Raw genomic sequence first — 17925 nt, 5'->3', positions numbered from 1 at the left:
CAAAGCTGAGCCTAGGAAGAAGGAAGGCATGGGAGAAGGTGTTTGCAAGATGTGGTAATACCTCTCACAGTCCTACTCCATCTGTTACGTGTTGTTGTTAGTGTCTGTATTAAATTTTACGTTCTTTTTTAAATTCTCCTAATGAGTCTGGTTTTTGCCCGTGCCTTAAAAGATGAGATTATCCCTCGATTATCCCTCCCTGTCCTCATCTCAAGTTTCCTGGGCCTTTTGCTTTCCTCCTTCCCAGCAAGGGCGGGGGGGGGGGGGGGGGGGGGGGGGGGGGGGGCGGGAGGGGAAGCAAGTGGCTTCACGATGCTCAGTTTTCCTCTGAGCAAAAACTACGACAGCAGCACACACTGAGCAGCACTGTAGAAGCAGTCATGCCTCATACTCAGGACTCACCATAGACACCTTCATAAAGGCAGACCTTTCCTAAATGTTGTAGGGCTGGAACCTTGCTACCCTCCTCCATTGCTATAAAGTCATGTATTTTAACACACACCAAATGGTCATGAAGAGTTAAGAACTGGTGATCACTTCCAGATTACATCAGTAAAGATAGGACAAAATGGTAGAACATGAACATAACTGTGTAAGAACCACACAACTCTAATTTGAAAGTTCAGTTTTATGCATACAAGCCCCGTTAGTTCAGTGGGAGGAGAAGGCAATTAGCAGGATTGGGCCCTTGCAGCACTCTGTTGGCAGAAACTTGCCAAGAGAACTGTTTGATGTAAAGAATGCAGCAAAGTGACTGCAGTCCAAGACTTTGAAGATCATATTACGATGGCAAAGGCAACGTCCATTTACATACATATCTACTCTCCCTGTAAACACAGGCAAATAACTTTGAGGCCAGAAACAGAATTCAAGGGAGAAAGAGAACCATTTCAGGGAAAGTTAGTAGAAAAGGTAGCATTAAATACTGGGGAAACAGAAATGAAAAATAAACATAAATGACCAGAGTTCAAAAGGAAAGGGCAAACACTACATATGCAGTGTAAGTGTTTTCTCTAGAAGGGAAAATAAGCAAGTATATGGTTTTCTTTCACCTAAGAAAAGGGCACAGTGCCCTTACAGAAAGGCATAAGCATTCTTCACCCACCCAGAAAGCCAACTGGAAGCTGTGCAGTCACATTGGTCCATCATCTAAATGAGGCTGCTACGTGTAAACTGGGGTGCTGATGCATGGACTACACCGGAGCAGCTTAAATCATCACCAGGTCACAATAGCTGTTGGCTATTAAGCTAAAGTTTCATTATGTTAATATGCCTGTCTGAGAAACTGAAGCACTTCAAGACCTGATTCACAGGTCTTTCAGCCACCCTTGCCAGACAGAGAGGGACAGTCTTCAGAGGCTACGGTACCCAGCAAGACACACCAGCTAGACCAGCTACCTCGCTTCTCCCACAACCCCAATATTCACTCAGCCTTCAAACTCAGGTTAAACACCATGTTGACACAACTATAGGTAGAAGTCTTGGATTGAAACCAATCAAAACCACATAGACAAAAGCAAACTGGTTGTAAAAGGACAAGAACAAGTCTTCTGTTAGAAAACAGGAAAGAATATATTTAACGTTTTAGGAGCCTTCAGGCAAATTTTTCTACTCTTTCCATAGTCAGTTAGCATTATCTTTGTGTCTGTAAGAGGATTAAACATAATACCTATTTAAAAACACAATGGCTATTTAAAAATGTTGTTGTTATAAGAAAATGACAAGGCCTTAACTCTCCCCTTGGTTTGGCAAAACATCCAATTGTATCAGCAACATTTCCAATCAGATTTTCCCAGGGAATGAAAATTCCCAAAACCTCAACTCCTTAATAAATCAGTACCTGAGCTCACTTGCTGGAGTTCAGCTTATCGCAGGCCGTAACAAATGCTGCTCCAGTTACTGAAAGTAAGGGCTGTCTCACTAACCATCCCTTAAGTAAGCCTCCCAAGGCAAACTTCCAAAAGAGGCAAGGAGATGTAGCAGATGCACAACTCCTTCACGGCACAGATCTGCATACTGGCACGCTGAGTGCACCCCCTCCTCTGCTCCCAAGACAACATAATGATGTGTCCCATTCCCTTTGGCTCCACCTAACTGTAATTGGTTAGCCAAGAAAATAGGAAACAACTTTCTTAAACATCAAGATACACCTGGTAAACACCAGTCTGCAGAGCTGCCCCTGTGAAGATACCCATCTGAACCTCATTCCCTTAGCACAGCCCCAGAGAGCAGACAGCACCACTGTGGACAAGGACACACTAACAGCTATCCCTACCACCTCTTCTGTGCAATACAAGAGACACATGGCGGGAAAGGTCAGTGCAGAAACAACAACATGCATTTAACTTTGTTTGCAGCTGGGTAAAATCAGGCCTTCATTAGTGCCATTGCACTAATGTTTTCTGCGTAAGATTTGAGCAGCATTCACTGCAGCAGTAGTGCTTTTTCCGTTACTCCCCATCTCTAAAATTGGAATAATCTTTTCAGTGCCTGGCTTTAATTCCATCTTTGCTGCTCCAGAGGCAGATCAGACCCAAGCCAGATATGTCAGCACAATATCCAATAATGAAAAACATTAGCTGTTACTCATTTAGCAGCACCTAGCAGCAACTGTTTTGTTGCTAAGCCTGAGAATGATTTTCCTGATAAAGAGCAGCAGTAACTGGAGGATAGAGGAGGGGACACCTGAACTTGCAGACTGTAAGAAATCCAACAAACTTTCTGCTCTTGATCACAAGACATAAGATCCTTTACATGTAGCACTCTAGGGAACAGAGCACTAGTACAAAGAGATGCTCATGCCACTTTCTCTTGCTCTCAGCAGAACGCAGCTTTTTCACACAAGCACTCTTAAGGCAAGCAGTGAGAGGCACAGCAAAGCCACTTCGTTATTATAAAGGGGTCAACCATTCACACTGATCAATGCTGCAGTCAGGCCCGTATGGAGGACAGGAAAACACACTCCCTCAGCCTAACCACAAGACTTCTTTTTATGAGACTTCATGACTTTCTGTAATCAGTATCTTTTTCCTGTCATTCTGATACACCTCTAGAGACCTAGGAAGAACATCCCACAAAGAAGAAAAGGTCTAGCTTTTTAGCATTGCTCTGGCTTTTAGATATAACAGATTATCAAACTTGGGCCTCCCACTTAAAAAATTTAGGAAAAACAAAGGCATAGGAAATAGATTATTTCAGTCCACAATGCAGGAGTGATAGGATTTCCTTTTAACACTGCTTGGTGTGAGGATCACTACATTAAAACTTGCCAGATGTTCCCCCTTACACTCAAGAGGGGCTGATCAGACATGTTATCATGCATCAAATTATCATATTAATACAAGATAGGTCAAGCACTTACCACCCAAAACTTCAAGCAAGTTCTGCCACACTAGAATTGTGACACATCTACACACCTTTTCAAAGAGAAATCAGCAGGGAGCAGTCTTCATCGCGGCCAAAAATACTTGGTAACATTTGTGAAAGCATTCATATGGAATAAACAATGAAAGCTCCAATATCAGGTGCAAGTCTCAAGAGCACCTAACAGATGTAAAGTCCTTGCTTCTCATTTTGGGCTACTACAGGAAAGAATTGGTCTTTTTATACTCTTCAACATGTGATGGTCTCTTCACATTGACACTACCCATGTATTACTGCTGCACAGGCTCTTGGTACAGAATGCCCTGTTGCTTATTCACACAGATCAGCTGATAAAACTCCCGAGGAATCACACGTTCAGAGTTCAACTGCACCAGTGCATGAAAGGTACAGGAAAAGTCTAGCATCATCTCACGTGGAGTCTGTTTAGGTTAAGGTAACATTTGACACCAGTATTCCAGCAGCCTCATTAGCACTTGACCAGATGGTATCAACTGGCTTTCCAGATTGCAGGCATTCACTTGATATGCTTGTCAAGGGACAGAGGGAGTTGTCTGACTCTATCAGTGACACTAACACACAAGGGAGTCCATGAATAAAGCTAAACTAGGACTAAAGTCTTTTGCAAAGCACACAGGCTGGTTATTTTTATGCCACAAAAATCCACCTTTACTTGCAGCTTAGTTGATGTAAGCACCATAAATGGCTTTGACAGCATTAGCCTTTCACTCAAAGAATTTGCTTATGGGGCTATCACGGGCCTTTGCATTTCATATAGTTCAAAGGGCTTGCAACAAAAGCCAAGAAAAATCTATAGCCAGCTGGCAATGCCTGGGAACATTTACAATCTTTACATTCAGTTTACTAGATTTCTCCTGCGCTGCTTAACCCCTCCCAGCGCTTCAAAACTAGAAACACTACTGACATTTCTATTACTATGAAGAGATCAAACCACGAAATAGGAAATGCTGTCTACTGAAGCCTGCTGAGCATCACCTCTTCTTGCATATGTTACACAGCCCCAGCAGACTTACCAACTTCTAACTAAAGGTAGTTAACATCTGGTAAGTCTCTAAACACTCCCCAGACTGCTTCTTCCAACCCACACCAGCAAACATGTATTTGCACAGTCTACCATCTGTGATTGTTGTAGTGGGAAGCTTAGTAACGTGTCTGATTTGAGACTAGAATTGAGGGGACTGGGGGGCAGGTGGTGTTTCCAACCTGAGCAATACCCATTTTAACAATGAAAACTTGAATTCTAAAGTTCTGGCACTCCTGCTAGAAGATCTTTTGTGATTAGTCTTTTGTGACTACTCGACTTCCCTTAGAATTAGGTGAGGGGATTCACGACTATTATATACCTACAACTCCCTTCACCTAATTCTAAGAGAAGTTGATGAATTCACTTCTGCTGAATCATCCAAAGACGAACAATAAATAGTCAAGGAATAAAGTTATACTCCAGATACAGAAGTCTGAAAAGGAGAGAGAAAAAGGCCTTAAGGTAAGCCAACTTCCTCAAAGATACAGCCTTTTTCGTGCAAACAAGTCAAGCCTTGTCAGTAAGTAGCAGGAAATCAACTACTAATTGCAACAAGACACATTTTCCTTGTTCTGTTTGTATTGTCTGCCCCAATAGTAACAGCATATGGTTATCCGTCCTGCCCTACTAAACAGAAGTTATGGTATGACTTAAAAACCTTCATTTTCTCAGTGCAAAGGCAACGCAGAACTTGTTTGAACCTTTTAGTTCTTCACAGCTGAAGAGAGGTATCAAATGGGAAGCAACCAAAACCACAGTAAATGGGAAAAGTAAAGGTACAAACACCCTCAATTAAGTGGCACTTGTCCTCCGTCTACTCTCAGGTAGGAAGATGCAAGTCATCGGGAGTTTCTGATACACAGGCTGTTACTACTTAGCTCTTCACCTAATAGGCTGTCTCCATAATTAGGTGCCTCACTTAAGAACTTAGGAGTAAGTAACAGAATAGCCTGTTCAGTACAGTGAAGTACTAAATTCACATGAATTGCTCAGAACATTTACATGCCCAACTCCATGCTCCTCCCTGAGCTGGAAGAAAATGTTACTTGCTGAAAATGTTTCTAAACATAGATACCCACATCAAAAATGTAGTGTTTTCAGGACACTACCATGCAACCTTCGGCTATTGTGGTAACAGCAAAGTCCTTCCCCACCTCTCCCCATATAACCAAGCATGTACTGAACTGTTAAAACACTATCTAACCAAAAAACCCCAAACATTCCAGCAGTCATTGCTTCATGCCAGCATATCTATCCCTGCCTTCAGTTATTAGCCATGAGAAAGGTTACCTCAACACTGATATACAGGCATAAGGTTAATATATGGAGATGCTTCCAGAAATCATGGATTTCTGTAAGATCAATACCTAAAAAACTAGTTTTTGTCCAGCAAGGTAGTCAAGCACTCGGAAGGGAAAACGCTTCCCCATTTCATTCTGATAAAGGTGAGAAGTTGCAGGACCTGCTTTTAGGGAAGAACTTGTATGTAATTTTGCCACTTAAAAGAGCAAGAAAGTTACCTCAAATTCAAACTACAGCTACCCCAACTTATTTCCCAAAAATTCAACCCCCTTTTGCAGATGTCATTGGTCCATGTTTTAGAGGTCACACCACCTGCTATGTAGACTTCTTCCAGTGTCAGGAACATGTAGGTCTCCAACTGGCATTCTTGTGTGCAAAACTCAGGAGTTCCACTGCTCTACAGTTAATTCTCCACATTCTCCCCAAAAGCTGAGTCTCAACATAATTGTTTACTTTTCAATGCTAACTCTTTCTGCAGACTCTGGACTATTTTGTCCAGAGTTGTGTTGTGACAGTGCCAAGAACAATCTAAGAGGGCTACCATTAAAACTGGTGACTTAATACTTTGATACACAAATGTTACTCATCCAGACAGTAGAGAAGTCCCATAAACCAGTTAATCCCCATCTATGTTTATGGAATTCAAAATTTAAATGAAATTACTCTGTTATATGAATAGTTGTTTATTCAGCCATTTTTTGCACTTTACAGCTGGAATTCTGGAAATTCAAACACCACATCTTTGCCTGTGAGCTTCTTGTAGACACCAGAAAATGTTTCCACCTGTGAAGACAAATAATCTTGTTTATACATGCTGTGTAAGGAAGTAAAGTCTGTATTAACATACTTTAGGATGAACCTAAACCTGTTCCCATAGAAAAAACCTAAGCAAAGTGATGGGGGACTTCAGGCTGTACCAAGCACATCTGTTTAAGGTCAAAACTAAGTGCTTCACTTAAAAAAACAAACAAACAAATCCAACCCAGAAACAAACAAACCCCAACAAAACACTGTCTGTTCCCAAGAGGGAACCTATATAGCTACTTTATAATCCAGGAGTTTTGTCAAGTTGAACTAGAGCTTTAGTTCAAAAGCCTTGCCTCATCTTCCTCATCTTGCTCCAAATACAAGCAGAACTGTCTGCACTGCCACAAGCCAAAAGGCAGTCTTCTGCTGTATCACACACAGGCAGCCTCTTAGACATGTCAGAATGCCACCCCATCCTGCACGAGAAAGTAAAGGGCTTTTTTGTTTACCTTGTGTTCAACATTGTTCTGTTGTGCTTTGTCCAAATGGACTTTTATGAGCCTGCTGCCGTCCAGTTTTACACGGATTCTCTTGCCCACAATTTCGCTTGGGAAGACCAGGTCTTCAAGAATGGCATCGTGCACTGCAGTAAGCGTACGGCTGAAATGCCACATTTGTACCATTAAAACACATCCTCTTGCCAAATATGTTTTTGCTGAAAATTCAGTGGTATTGCTTTGGTTTTTTTAATGCTACAGTATGACAATATAACACTTTTTCAAAGGTCATGCAAAAATAAAAGCTAAATTGTACACTGAGTGCAGAAACTTAGTGACTGCATGAGGGGAAAAAGTCAGTAGTCAGGTTTCTGACCTTTTAGACCACATGTTGCTTTGCAGCAACAGCCCTGAAACATTCTTTTATTTATACACATTTAAGGAAAATTTTATTTAAATCAGAACCAAGTTGGCCCATCTGATATTTTGCCAGAGACACTCACTGGAATAGTTTAAGCATGCAAGTATCTTCAGCCACACAGAGTATGTTCATAGGAGACCCAGTTTTGAAAACACTGTTGAGTTCAAACTACACCACTAGTAAGACTTCCAGCTTCCCTATCTGCAGTTTCAAGGCAGTATCACTAGTAACTAAGACCTGTGTCCACAGCAGCATTTCAAACGTGAAAAGATTGGGATAGCTAAAGGAGACAAACATCAATCACATTTCTATTCTTCGCAATATACATTATCAGTTTTACCACGCTACTAGCCTGATCTAGTCTCAGGCTGAGAAAGGGACAGTCCTGCACACTCCCCTCATACTGAAAGTGGCAGCATGCTAATCACACAGATGCCAACTTCTCTACTCACTGTGCAATACTAGCTTTAATACAACACACACAGAGTCCTCCAAAGGCAGGACTGCAGTCAGATGATTATTATGAGCTGCACTTTTAAAATCCATGCCTGAAGATTTCAAAATACAGTAACAGATATGACACAGGTATAAATAATACTGGGGCTGGGAGAAGTTACAGGAACATCCCACGTCATAAAGAGGACAAACTTTTAAGACATGGACTACATAATATAGTAGACTTAGTATCTTATAGTACTTATAGTATCTTACTATATCATGGACTACATGATATAGTAAGATAGAGAACAGTATAGAAGAGGCACTGACATCCACATAGACATACTAGTGTTGGATTTCTAGCAATAAAGAGACTAGATGAGAGCATGGAGGCCATTTAACACAAATTACTATACTACTGCCATTAAATTCATACCCAGAGGCACTGCTCATTATCTACACCCCTCCTCAGCCACTCTCTCCCTCACTGTATCCCTTCAGTATGCCAGCCCTGCCTTCTGTACAGTCTAACATGTGATGTGGATGCGGCTTTCCCTACAGCTTAGAAAAAAAACCCAATTCTTCTCAACACACTGTGGTAACAGATACAGCAGGTTCAGGTTTCTTAAGTCAGTATTGCTGGCTAAATATTGGCTCCAGCTGTAGCTGAAAATACAGATGGAGTTCTAAGAAACACAACACAGTACCCAAAGATGAGCTTTTTACAGCACCCTTTAGTGGTCTAACGGCAGATACTATTTCAAGCGGTAAGAGAAAGGACAAGAACACCCAATCATTTGAATGACTTCTCAAAAACTCAGCTAAACATTATTTGACTAAACTACCAAGTCACAAAAGAAGGCTGTCATATTGAATCAGTATTATTTACTTACCTCCTGGGACGCTTTTGCTTGTTTTTTGTGCGGCTTTTTCTTGTTGGCTTGGGCAGAATCCTCCTCTGTTAACACAGAAAAAATAAAGAAAGTAATTTGATTGTGAACAGTAGATACTGAGAAATAAAAAAAAAAAGAACAACAAGACATGCACTTTCTTTTTTTTCCACTAGAAACAGATACATGAAACAACAAACAGGGAGACTTAAGTATGCCCAAAGCTACACCAGCATTAGAACCTGATATTGCTCACAGAAGCTGAAGTACTGGCTTTATTTCTCATTTACTGATCCTGTGTTCAGTGCATGAAATAAAAGATTTGTATTTCTTGCCCCCCTCCACCATTAATACAACCAGACTAGTTTACGGTGTCATATTAGCAATCTGAACACACTTCTTTGGGAACAGAAATCTCAAAGAATTTTACAAATTCTCTTAGATTGAGCTTCTGGTGCAGAGTAGTAAGCTACCTCAGTCCCACAGACAGGTGACATCTGAGATCGAAATGCTAGTATGAATAACGAGACATATTACACAATCCAGACCAAACCCTGGCTTAAGTGCAATCTGTTCCAAAGGCAGCATCTAAAGGTATATGTATCAGCTTGGATCAGTAAAACTTATTTTCTACTTTCCTGTCTGCAAGGGCAGATGTTTTAAAATATTGAGTTTTAAATGCAGTTGTAGTCATCTGCAGTATTTTCTACCAAAACATCACAGCTTCTCCATGACTGTATTTATGATGGGGCTACTGTAATCCAAACTGGTTCACATCATATTCAAAAGCAACATTTCACCTACAGCAGAACTGTACACATTCCCTTCTGAAATATGGATTACTAAATTGATAGGGAACTCTCAAGCACTTAGTTTAAGTGAGCCAGAAGCACTTCATTAAAAGAAGTCTTCTCGGCCACAAAGATTCAGGGTAAGGTGCTCTGGTTCTTAAAATTATCTTACAAAGAAAAATTTTCACTAAAAAGAGCCTCAGTCTAACAACTAAGTGTCCACTCTGCAGACAGATCTCCAGAGTCTGTCCACCCTTTAGCACCGCCCAGAAGGTCCTCCATCACCTTTTCATGGCTTAGCTCCTTCCATAAATTCAGAGAAAGAAAACTTGAGTCAGGGTGTTTTTCTTCCTCTCCTATTAACTTAAAATTCAACTGCTTAGATTATGTAAGTGTAGTAAAGTTCCTATTAATATTTGCTCTTTTACTCTCAAGTTTTGCTTCTCAAACTTCTGCAGGAGTAAAAGAGGGCAGAATGAGAAAGTTGTATCTTCCTCCAAAAAGCTTCACATCTCACCAAGTTTACATAACCTTGGGTGCTAGCTGAAATCATTTTACTTTACATCCACAGAAGGACATTCATAACATTTCCTGCTGGTACAAAAATATGCATTATATCATTGTTACCTTGAACGGACAAGACAAGAAGGGTAGTGCAGCACTGGAACAGGTTATCCAGAGAGACTGTGGTACTTCCATCCTTGGATGTTTTCAAGACTCAGAGAAAACCATGGCTGACCTGATCTAATGATGGCAGTAGTCCCACTTCATGCATGAGGCTAGACTAGATTACCTCCGGGAATCCCTTCAAATCAACATTTTCATGATTCTAAGTGTTTTACCTGAGCAATGAACACCACATGCTTTCCACTGAACTTCTTCTCCAGCTCACGAACTAGCCGCACTTGAATCTTCTGGAAGGATTTCAGCTGAGGAACTGGTACGAAGATAATGATGGCTTTTCTGCCACCACCCACTTCAATTTCCTAAAACGGAAGTAGAAAGTAAACATTACCTCGGGGTCAAGAAGCAATATTCGGTTTGATCGTGAATCCTCTGAACACAGATATTTGATAGTCTTGCTTACAACTTTGGGTGGGGGGGTGAAACAGAGGGGAAAAAAAAAGCACCGGAGAGCAGTACCGGTTTTAAAAGCATTTAAATGCGTAAGCATTAAACAGAAAAAACCTCTGTCAGACCACTTGTTCTGCTGTAAAGGAGTGACTGAGCAATAAATCCCACCATTCCTTTCAGAGTCACATCCTCTGAATAGCAAAGCTCATTCTGTCTGCAGAGATTCAGATGCTAGAATCCTAACTATACTAAATGCTTATCATCATATCTGCAGTGGTACTTACATGCCAATACAAAGTTTCAGAAATTATTTGCCTCTAATGCAGACTCTAGGCAAAGTTTACAGTAACAGATCTCTATTTGAGCTACTACTTCATGGAAATCATCTTTGTCCATCACTTCCCAAGGCCTGCATCACTACTGAAACAAAACATTTCCTTCCACTCCACATGCCAGCACATTTATGTCACACCAACATGGATTACTTTCCCCCTGGTTTGTTTCTCCAACAGTTGATCAAAACCAAAGAAGTTTGTATAGGCTTAGAAGGCACTTCTCTTATGAACCTAACTGCAGAGACATCACCATTCTCCAACAGAACGGAAAGCTGAAGTGTTTTACACCAGGTACATTCTCACATGAGCTAACTCAGATGCCCACAAAAGATTTCTCACAAATAAAACCAAGTAGCTAAGTAAACAACAAAGACTCTTTTAAAAACTCCTCATTGAGGACAGTACACATTGTTGTACTTCAGCAGTGAAGCAGTTCTTCTGAAGGCCCCTGAACTCATATACCAAGTAGACTTCTGCATTCCCAGATTCTTTAACTTAACTCTAAGCAGTCAAACATCTGTGTCTGTAATCCGTGAGCCTAGGCAAGAACCAAAGAGCAACCTACTGAAGTTTCTGGTTGCAGCAACCAGCTTCAGAAGTTCCAATCCAGTCTTCAAGGCTGACAAATTCTAACACTAATTTTCTTCTCCCTTTTCCACTAATTTTTCCCCATCTTTTCTTCCTTAAGGTTTCATTTGCTTTTATAAACTAAAACTATAATTTACAGTCAGGCTAACCTACGTGATCAAGTCAAATCTATTGCCTCAATCCACCTCCTACCTATTACTTGGAACATAAAAGAGGATTTATAACAAACTGATTTTACAAAGAGTATTATAGTATACATTCCTGACAAAGATTCTACAATGCCTACATTGACAGCCAATATCCACAGACAGACCTCAGTTCCAGACCTCAAGCCCAGTTTGCAGAGACAGAAAGTAGACTATCATTTTTAAACATGTTCAAAAAACAAATTGCTATTTTGAGTTTTTACAATGACTTTTCAGACCAGTTACTAAAAAACCCAAATTATTACAAAATCCTATGTGTTAACAGCAAATACTAGAAGATAAACCACAACAGCATACAGTAAAACAATCACAGGCTGTAAGAAACAGCTAAAGGCACCATTCACCTAGTATGTTAACAGTCACAAAAACACAGAGCAAGTGTGGAAAAGGTCTAGCCTACCTTAGCTGCTGTGATGTTCAACTCCCGCAGCTGAGCCTTTAAGTCAGAGTTCATTTCCAACTCCAGCAGAGCCTAGAGAAGTCAATTACAGAATTCATTATCATACAGTTCAATTCATAACAACTCTTGAGACCAAAGTCTGTCCACGGTGCCAGAGAGCAGCTACATACTTTTTACCACAGCCAGTATCAAAGATTTAACTTCCTGTAAGTCACACTGACAGATGCAACAAGTTCCAACTGGGGGGAACACAGGCTGACTGCCCCAGTTCCCAAGTAAAACTAGGAAAGAGTACACATTTAGACAGCATCAGCCTCCAAGTTTCAGCTCTAGACAACTGTCACAACACTGCCTCCATAACTTGCAGCCGGTTACCAAACAGCAGAATGGAAAGACACATACCTGGGATATACCAGACTCGAACTCATCTGGCTTCTCGCCATTAGGCTTCACAATCTTTGCGCTAGAGCTGAACATGGCCTTTCTGTAACGCAAAAGAACGTCTCAGTTGTCACAGGAACACATCTTCTGCTACAAACACAGCAGGACTCTGCAATCCAGCTACTCAGCCGCATGCTTCAAGGCAAAGCCAGGGAGAGCCCCACGGGCCACGCAAGCCCCAGCACACCACTCTACGGGATGCGGACCACAGCGCAGGGAAACCGTCCTGCGGAACAAGGGGCCTGCCCATCTCGGCGCCCCGCGTGTGCGCGAAGGCGCCCGCAGCTGCGAGGCCCCTGGAGCACCGGGGCAGCTGCCCGGCCGCTCACGGAGCCCCACGTGCCGCTGGGCAGGCGGGCAGTCCTTCCCGGTCCGCGGGGCTCCGCGCCCGGCCCCGGCCCCCTCCTCCCGTCCGGCGGCCTGCTGCTCCGCCGCAGCGGCCTCCCTCGGAGCGCCGCCGGGGGAGGGCGGAGGAAAACCCCGCCGGCTCCCCTCCCCCAGCACCGGGCACCCCGGCCACCATCGGTCCTCGGGCAGGCGGTAATCGGGGGCATCCCCACCCCAGGGCTGCTGCGGGCAGCGCCGCTCGGCGCCCGGCCCCGTATTGCAGCCACGGCGGGGGAAACGGCGGCGCCGCCACGGAGGCCCGCGCAGGGCCCGGGCACCCACCTCTTTCAGCGCCGGCCTAGGAAAAGGGAGAGCTCTCGCGAGCGCAGCTCGGATCGCGGCCCGGGAAGGTGCTGGCCCCGCCTACGCACGGTGAAGCCAAACCAGGAAGAAGGGCAGGACGGATACCCGCGCGCGCCGCCAACCGGTAGCAGCTTCCACCAGCGCGAAGCCCGAGCGGACGCTTAGAGTCCTGGCACGGCGCTCGCAGATGACGTCACGGCCAGCCGCTGGGCGCCGGGCCACACGCGGCAGTTCAGCGCATGCGCATTGCCGGTGGCAGCGGTGTGGGCGAGCACCGCCTTCGCCCGGTGCCTGCGCGACGTGGGCTCCCTTCCCGCCTCTCTCCCTCGCCCAGGGGTGCTCTCCCTGCGACAGTGAGAGGAGAAGGAGAAAGGAAAGCTTGCTCCGCTCTCTCCCTCGCTGTTACGTTAAGCCTTCGCCACCACTTGCTTCTACGTGGGCCCGGGTGGCGTGAGGCAGCCCCACTGCCCTGCTTGCCTCAGGGGCTCCCAGCTGCTCCCATCACAGGCTGAAGTTCTCGGCCTCTGGTAAATGTTTCTTCTGTAAATAGTCACCAGGACCTTGGTCTTGGCAGTGTGGTGCAGCTCAGTTTGCAACAGCAATGGCGGGGCCCATTGATGAAGCATGTGTCTGCCTCTTTCTTGTGGAGCTCCCTCACCCAGGTCAGGTGCTGTGCAAAACAGCAGCAGGCAGCTTTAAAAACAGTGGGATAGTGGATGGTCTTTCCTCCCCTCTCTGTCTCATCTCTCCACCTTAATTTAGTGGTCTAAGAATTCAACTGTGATGTTCAGCACTTTCAAGGTAGAAGAGACCCTCTGGCGCGGTCACCCCTGACCTGTGGCAAGGCATTGTGCCAGAGAGATAAGGCCAAAACCACACCAGGGAGCCTGCTGACAACCAGAAAGGATGGGCAATCATGTGCCAGCTCAGATCCGTGCCCGGGCTTTGTTTTCTGTACCTCTGTAAACATAACCTCTCAGTTGCTTCTGCAGAGACAACATCAGAGAGATTGAAGTTACTAAACTGTTATTAGACTAGAAATAACGCATGAGTCTTCAGCTGTGTTCAGCTACTAACTCAAGATGTGAGAGTCTTGGGGTCCACGTATGCGGTCATCGTTGGAAGCGCTTTTTATTATATATCACATTATCTAACAAAGAAGGCACTGTTAACACTTCAGTTGCACGCTGATAAAAAGAACAAGCTGTACTTTAGTTTTGAAGATGTGACTTGCATGTTGATTCAGGTGCATCTAAAGTGGAGCTAAAACCTTGCCTTGACAAAAACATCCCCACTTCAACATTTCCCTGTTGGCTATTTGGACAGATTCCCCGCTCAAGGGAAAGTCCCACTCAGAGGCAGGTGTGCAGCTCTTGGCAGACACTGTCCAGAGAGGTTAGACACAGAAATGCATTTCAGAGCACTAGTTCTGTGCTTAGATTCCCTGAATAACCCTATGAGCAGCCAACTTTAGCTTGCAATACCACATTCACTATTACTATGTAATATAGTGCATAAAGTCCTTAAAAACAAAAATCCAGTAGTGGAGTAATAAGCTCCTGTTGTAAACAAAAAACTGACAAGGACACCCCCCCAGCCTAAACAACTGTAGCATCTGCAGAAGGCAGCTCATCATGTTTTCTAACATTTGTGGGATTTGTGCTAAATTTATGACAGTCAGAAAAGCAGATTGTTCAGTCCCCATTTTTCTCCCAAGTCACTCTTCTTTCCTTGCATGAATTCAACAAGTAGGAAAAACTTCCCAGCTCATACTGATGTCCAGGATTGGTATTTGTAGAGATTTGAAATTATCTAAATAACAGTGATGAGGATCTGACTGAAGAGTAAAAATCAAAAGATAACAAGTAATCATCTCTGCAGTCCAGTAGTCCACATTCAGTCTGTACTGTGAAATCCTTTATGAGAGGGAGAAAGAATAGATGGTGTGCAGATGGATCAAAACTGGGCTAACAAAGAAATAAAGATGCAGTGTGACTATCTACAGTTTCCCATCCCCATGCTATTAGTGCTACTGAATAGACCAGGATGCTACATAAGAGCAGTGAGAAAAGGTGGTGTAGGTAAATGTTTCCTTGCTGACAGTGACTGTGCATTAGGGAAAGGATGCAGAGTGTTGAGATCTACGTGGGCTTTACCCAGCCGATAACGCCTGGTCTTCAAAGCACCTGACAGGTTTTCAAGAATCATTGTGGGAATGTGGTCTTTAAAAGAAGTTATGTCATTACAAAGTCATGTAATAAATGAGGTTCTTATACATGCCGACTCAGAATGGCTGGGGTGAAGAATTGGAAAGAATAGGTTTGTCAAGTGTGTTACAAAAGTATCCAGCAGTAATAGGACAAGGTCTCATGATGCTATGAATAACATGATTTGATGTAAGTGGAAGAAACAGAGACAGAAAGCAAGACTTGTCAGTGTAATAGCTAATTCTAGAATTGGCAGCAAAACTGAGTCTATTACTAGTCCACTTCTCTGAAAGAGGCTTGTGGAACCACAGCAAAGTTTCAAAGCTCATGGGCAGGCTGCTCCTCTAAGGGTCGACTGAAGATTGCAATGATGCTAGGAGATTACTACTTTGCAGCTTCACTGACACATAGTTTTACACTGAAGTGCAGGCAAGTTTTTTGTTCTGCAAGATCTCAGTTCTGAGAAGGAAGATAAACCACCACCTTCTCCCGTCTTCTATTTTTAATGAAGGTAATGAGATGGCAATATAACTTGCACTTGCAGGGTATGCTAGATAAAGTGACTACCTAGTGACCTACCTAAAAGCTCAGTCTTAAATAGGAAATGCTTGATTCAGGTCACATCAAATTTTGCTTTAAAAGCTTATGTGACGAACCACATTATGGTTAAACGTGTTTCAAGCTGAAATACTTATCACAGATTAAAATGCTTAGCTAATGTGTACATTGCATGCATTAATGTGGGACAAAGTAATCAGATAACATTTACAGTGAGTTTAAGTAAAAATGTCCTACAGACACATGCCCTTACTTAAGTGATGAGTGTATTTTTTTGTATACATATATGAAGTCCTACTTTTTTCTGCAGACTGTCTGTTATAAATACAGAAATGGCTGCCAAGAAAATACATTAATAAATTAATAAGTAAGTTTTGGTTCTGGGGTGTTGGGGGAACACAGGACCCCTTATAAGCTGAATAAGGGGGGCAATAAAACACAGATGAATTTATAGTGCAATGTGTTAAGAGGGACATTCACTGTCAGGCCATGGCTCAGTGACCACTTTCATTGAACACGGTGCCACCATGTTTCCACCAAAACAGGGAGACTTGCTCTCCTCTCTTTTCCCTTAGCCACTCATTCTCAATACCTCACCTGTGGTAGCACAAGCGCTCGTGCAAGCTTTGGCAAAAATTGGCTAGATTTGTGTATCTGATCAGCTTATTCTACGGTGGCTACACAGGGTTACTGTGTGTAACTGTGGCATTGATTACAAGTGCTAAATCATTTATGAAACCTACTTGAAGTCCTAACCACATATATACTTACATTATTCTGTATTCAGATGAGAGAGCTTTTGTGACTGGACCCTTCAGCTTTTCAGGTTGGGACTATATGGTTCCCTTCTTGGTGAGTCTTCGCACTCACTTGACAAAACTGTGAGTTACAGAGCCTGAAATGTCCTCTCTGCCTGGGGCTGACTGAAAAAACACACAAATCCACTAGTGCTACAGCAACCAGAGAGCAACTACCATGAAGCAAGCACAGGTACCGCTTAGCCTAGCGGTGCTAAATGCCACAGCAGTGAAAATGCCAGCTGTCACATGAGGTAAGGGATCCAGCAAGGAAACATCAGCAACAGAGGTGCAGAAGTAAAGGTAGGGCTGGCTGATCATATGCAGACTCAGTTTTACCAAATGGGAGACAAAGCAATGAAAGTAATGTGTATGGTACTCAGCAGACTTCAAAAATGTCTTTTATTTTTTTTGGTTTGAATCTGAGCTCTGCATGTTGATCATGACAGCAGGAGAGTTACTTTTCAATCCTTGCATGTAAATTGGATGTAAGAATCTGTTCAACCAGAGAATTAATGAGTGTAACAGAAGGTCTTTTCTTTCCTCATCACTTACTGCTCGTTGCTCCTTTAGTATGTGTTGCCCAAAGAATACAAGTAATATAAATGTGTAAACCTGTAAAGAATAAGAAATTCATCTGCTATAGAAAACCATAATTAAAAGAAAAGCTAACCAAGAGCAATAAAATAAAAATATGACAGGCAGGAAGTAGTGAAAAGCCCGAGTCTCAGTGGAAACCTTTACAGAGATAATTAATGTAAATAATCTCGATGTGAGAAAATCAGATGTAAGCATTCTATAAGTAAGAGTAATATGAAGTCTCATGAATATGTTGGAAGAAGCAAGAAAAATGCAGTAATTATATTCTGATACAACCCTGACCAAATTGTTTCTGTATTCCACCAAGTCCTGTCAAACGAGTAAGCTCTTGTTTCTTTTTTTTTTTTTAAAGAGAGGTGTCATCCAACTGATATGCACAGTAGCGTTGAACCCATTTGCTGTTTTTGCAATGGAAGGCAAAATTAACATCAGTGTTTCACTTCCTTGGCATTTGACTAGGCCACCCTTGTAAATCGGAATACAACGCCCTACAGCTCTGGCACCCTGAGGTTGGCTT

General features: G+C 42.9%; 1 protein-coding gene across 1 annotated transcript; it reads right to left on the bottom strand.

Annotated features, from left to right (window-relative positions):
• Positions 1-6395: 6395 nt before the first annotated feature.
• Positions 6396-13351, bottom strand: RPS7 (ribosomal protein S7). Its single transcript, XM_074819994.1, has 7 exons — positions 13226-13351; positions 12518-12599; positions 12116-12187; positions 10355-10498; positions 8725-8789; positions 6985-7135; positions 6396-6511 (listed from the first exon to the last, which is right to left on the bottom strand). Exons 2-7 carry the CDS (start codon positions 12590-12592, stop codon positions 6434-6436), a joined length of 585 nt encoding a protein of 194 aa, XP_074676095.1. The 5' UTR covers positions 12593-12599; positions 13226-13351; the 3' UTR covers positions 6396-6433.
• Positions 13352-17925: the final 4574 nt, after the last annotated feature.

Source organism: Strix aluco, chromosome 3, assembly GCF_031877795.1.
Source record: "Strix aluco isolate bStrAlu1 chromosome 3, bStrAlu1.hap1, whole genome shotgun sequence".
In the NCBI taxonomy this organism is placed as follows: domain Eukaryota; kingdom Metazoa; phylum Chordata; class Aves; order Strigiformes; family Strigidae; genus Strix; species Strix aluco.
This window is presented reverse-complemented; position numbering and strand designations above follow the sequence as displayed.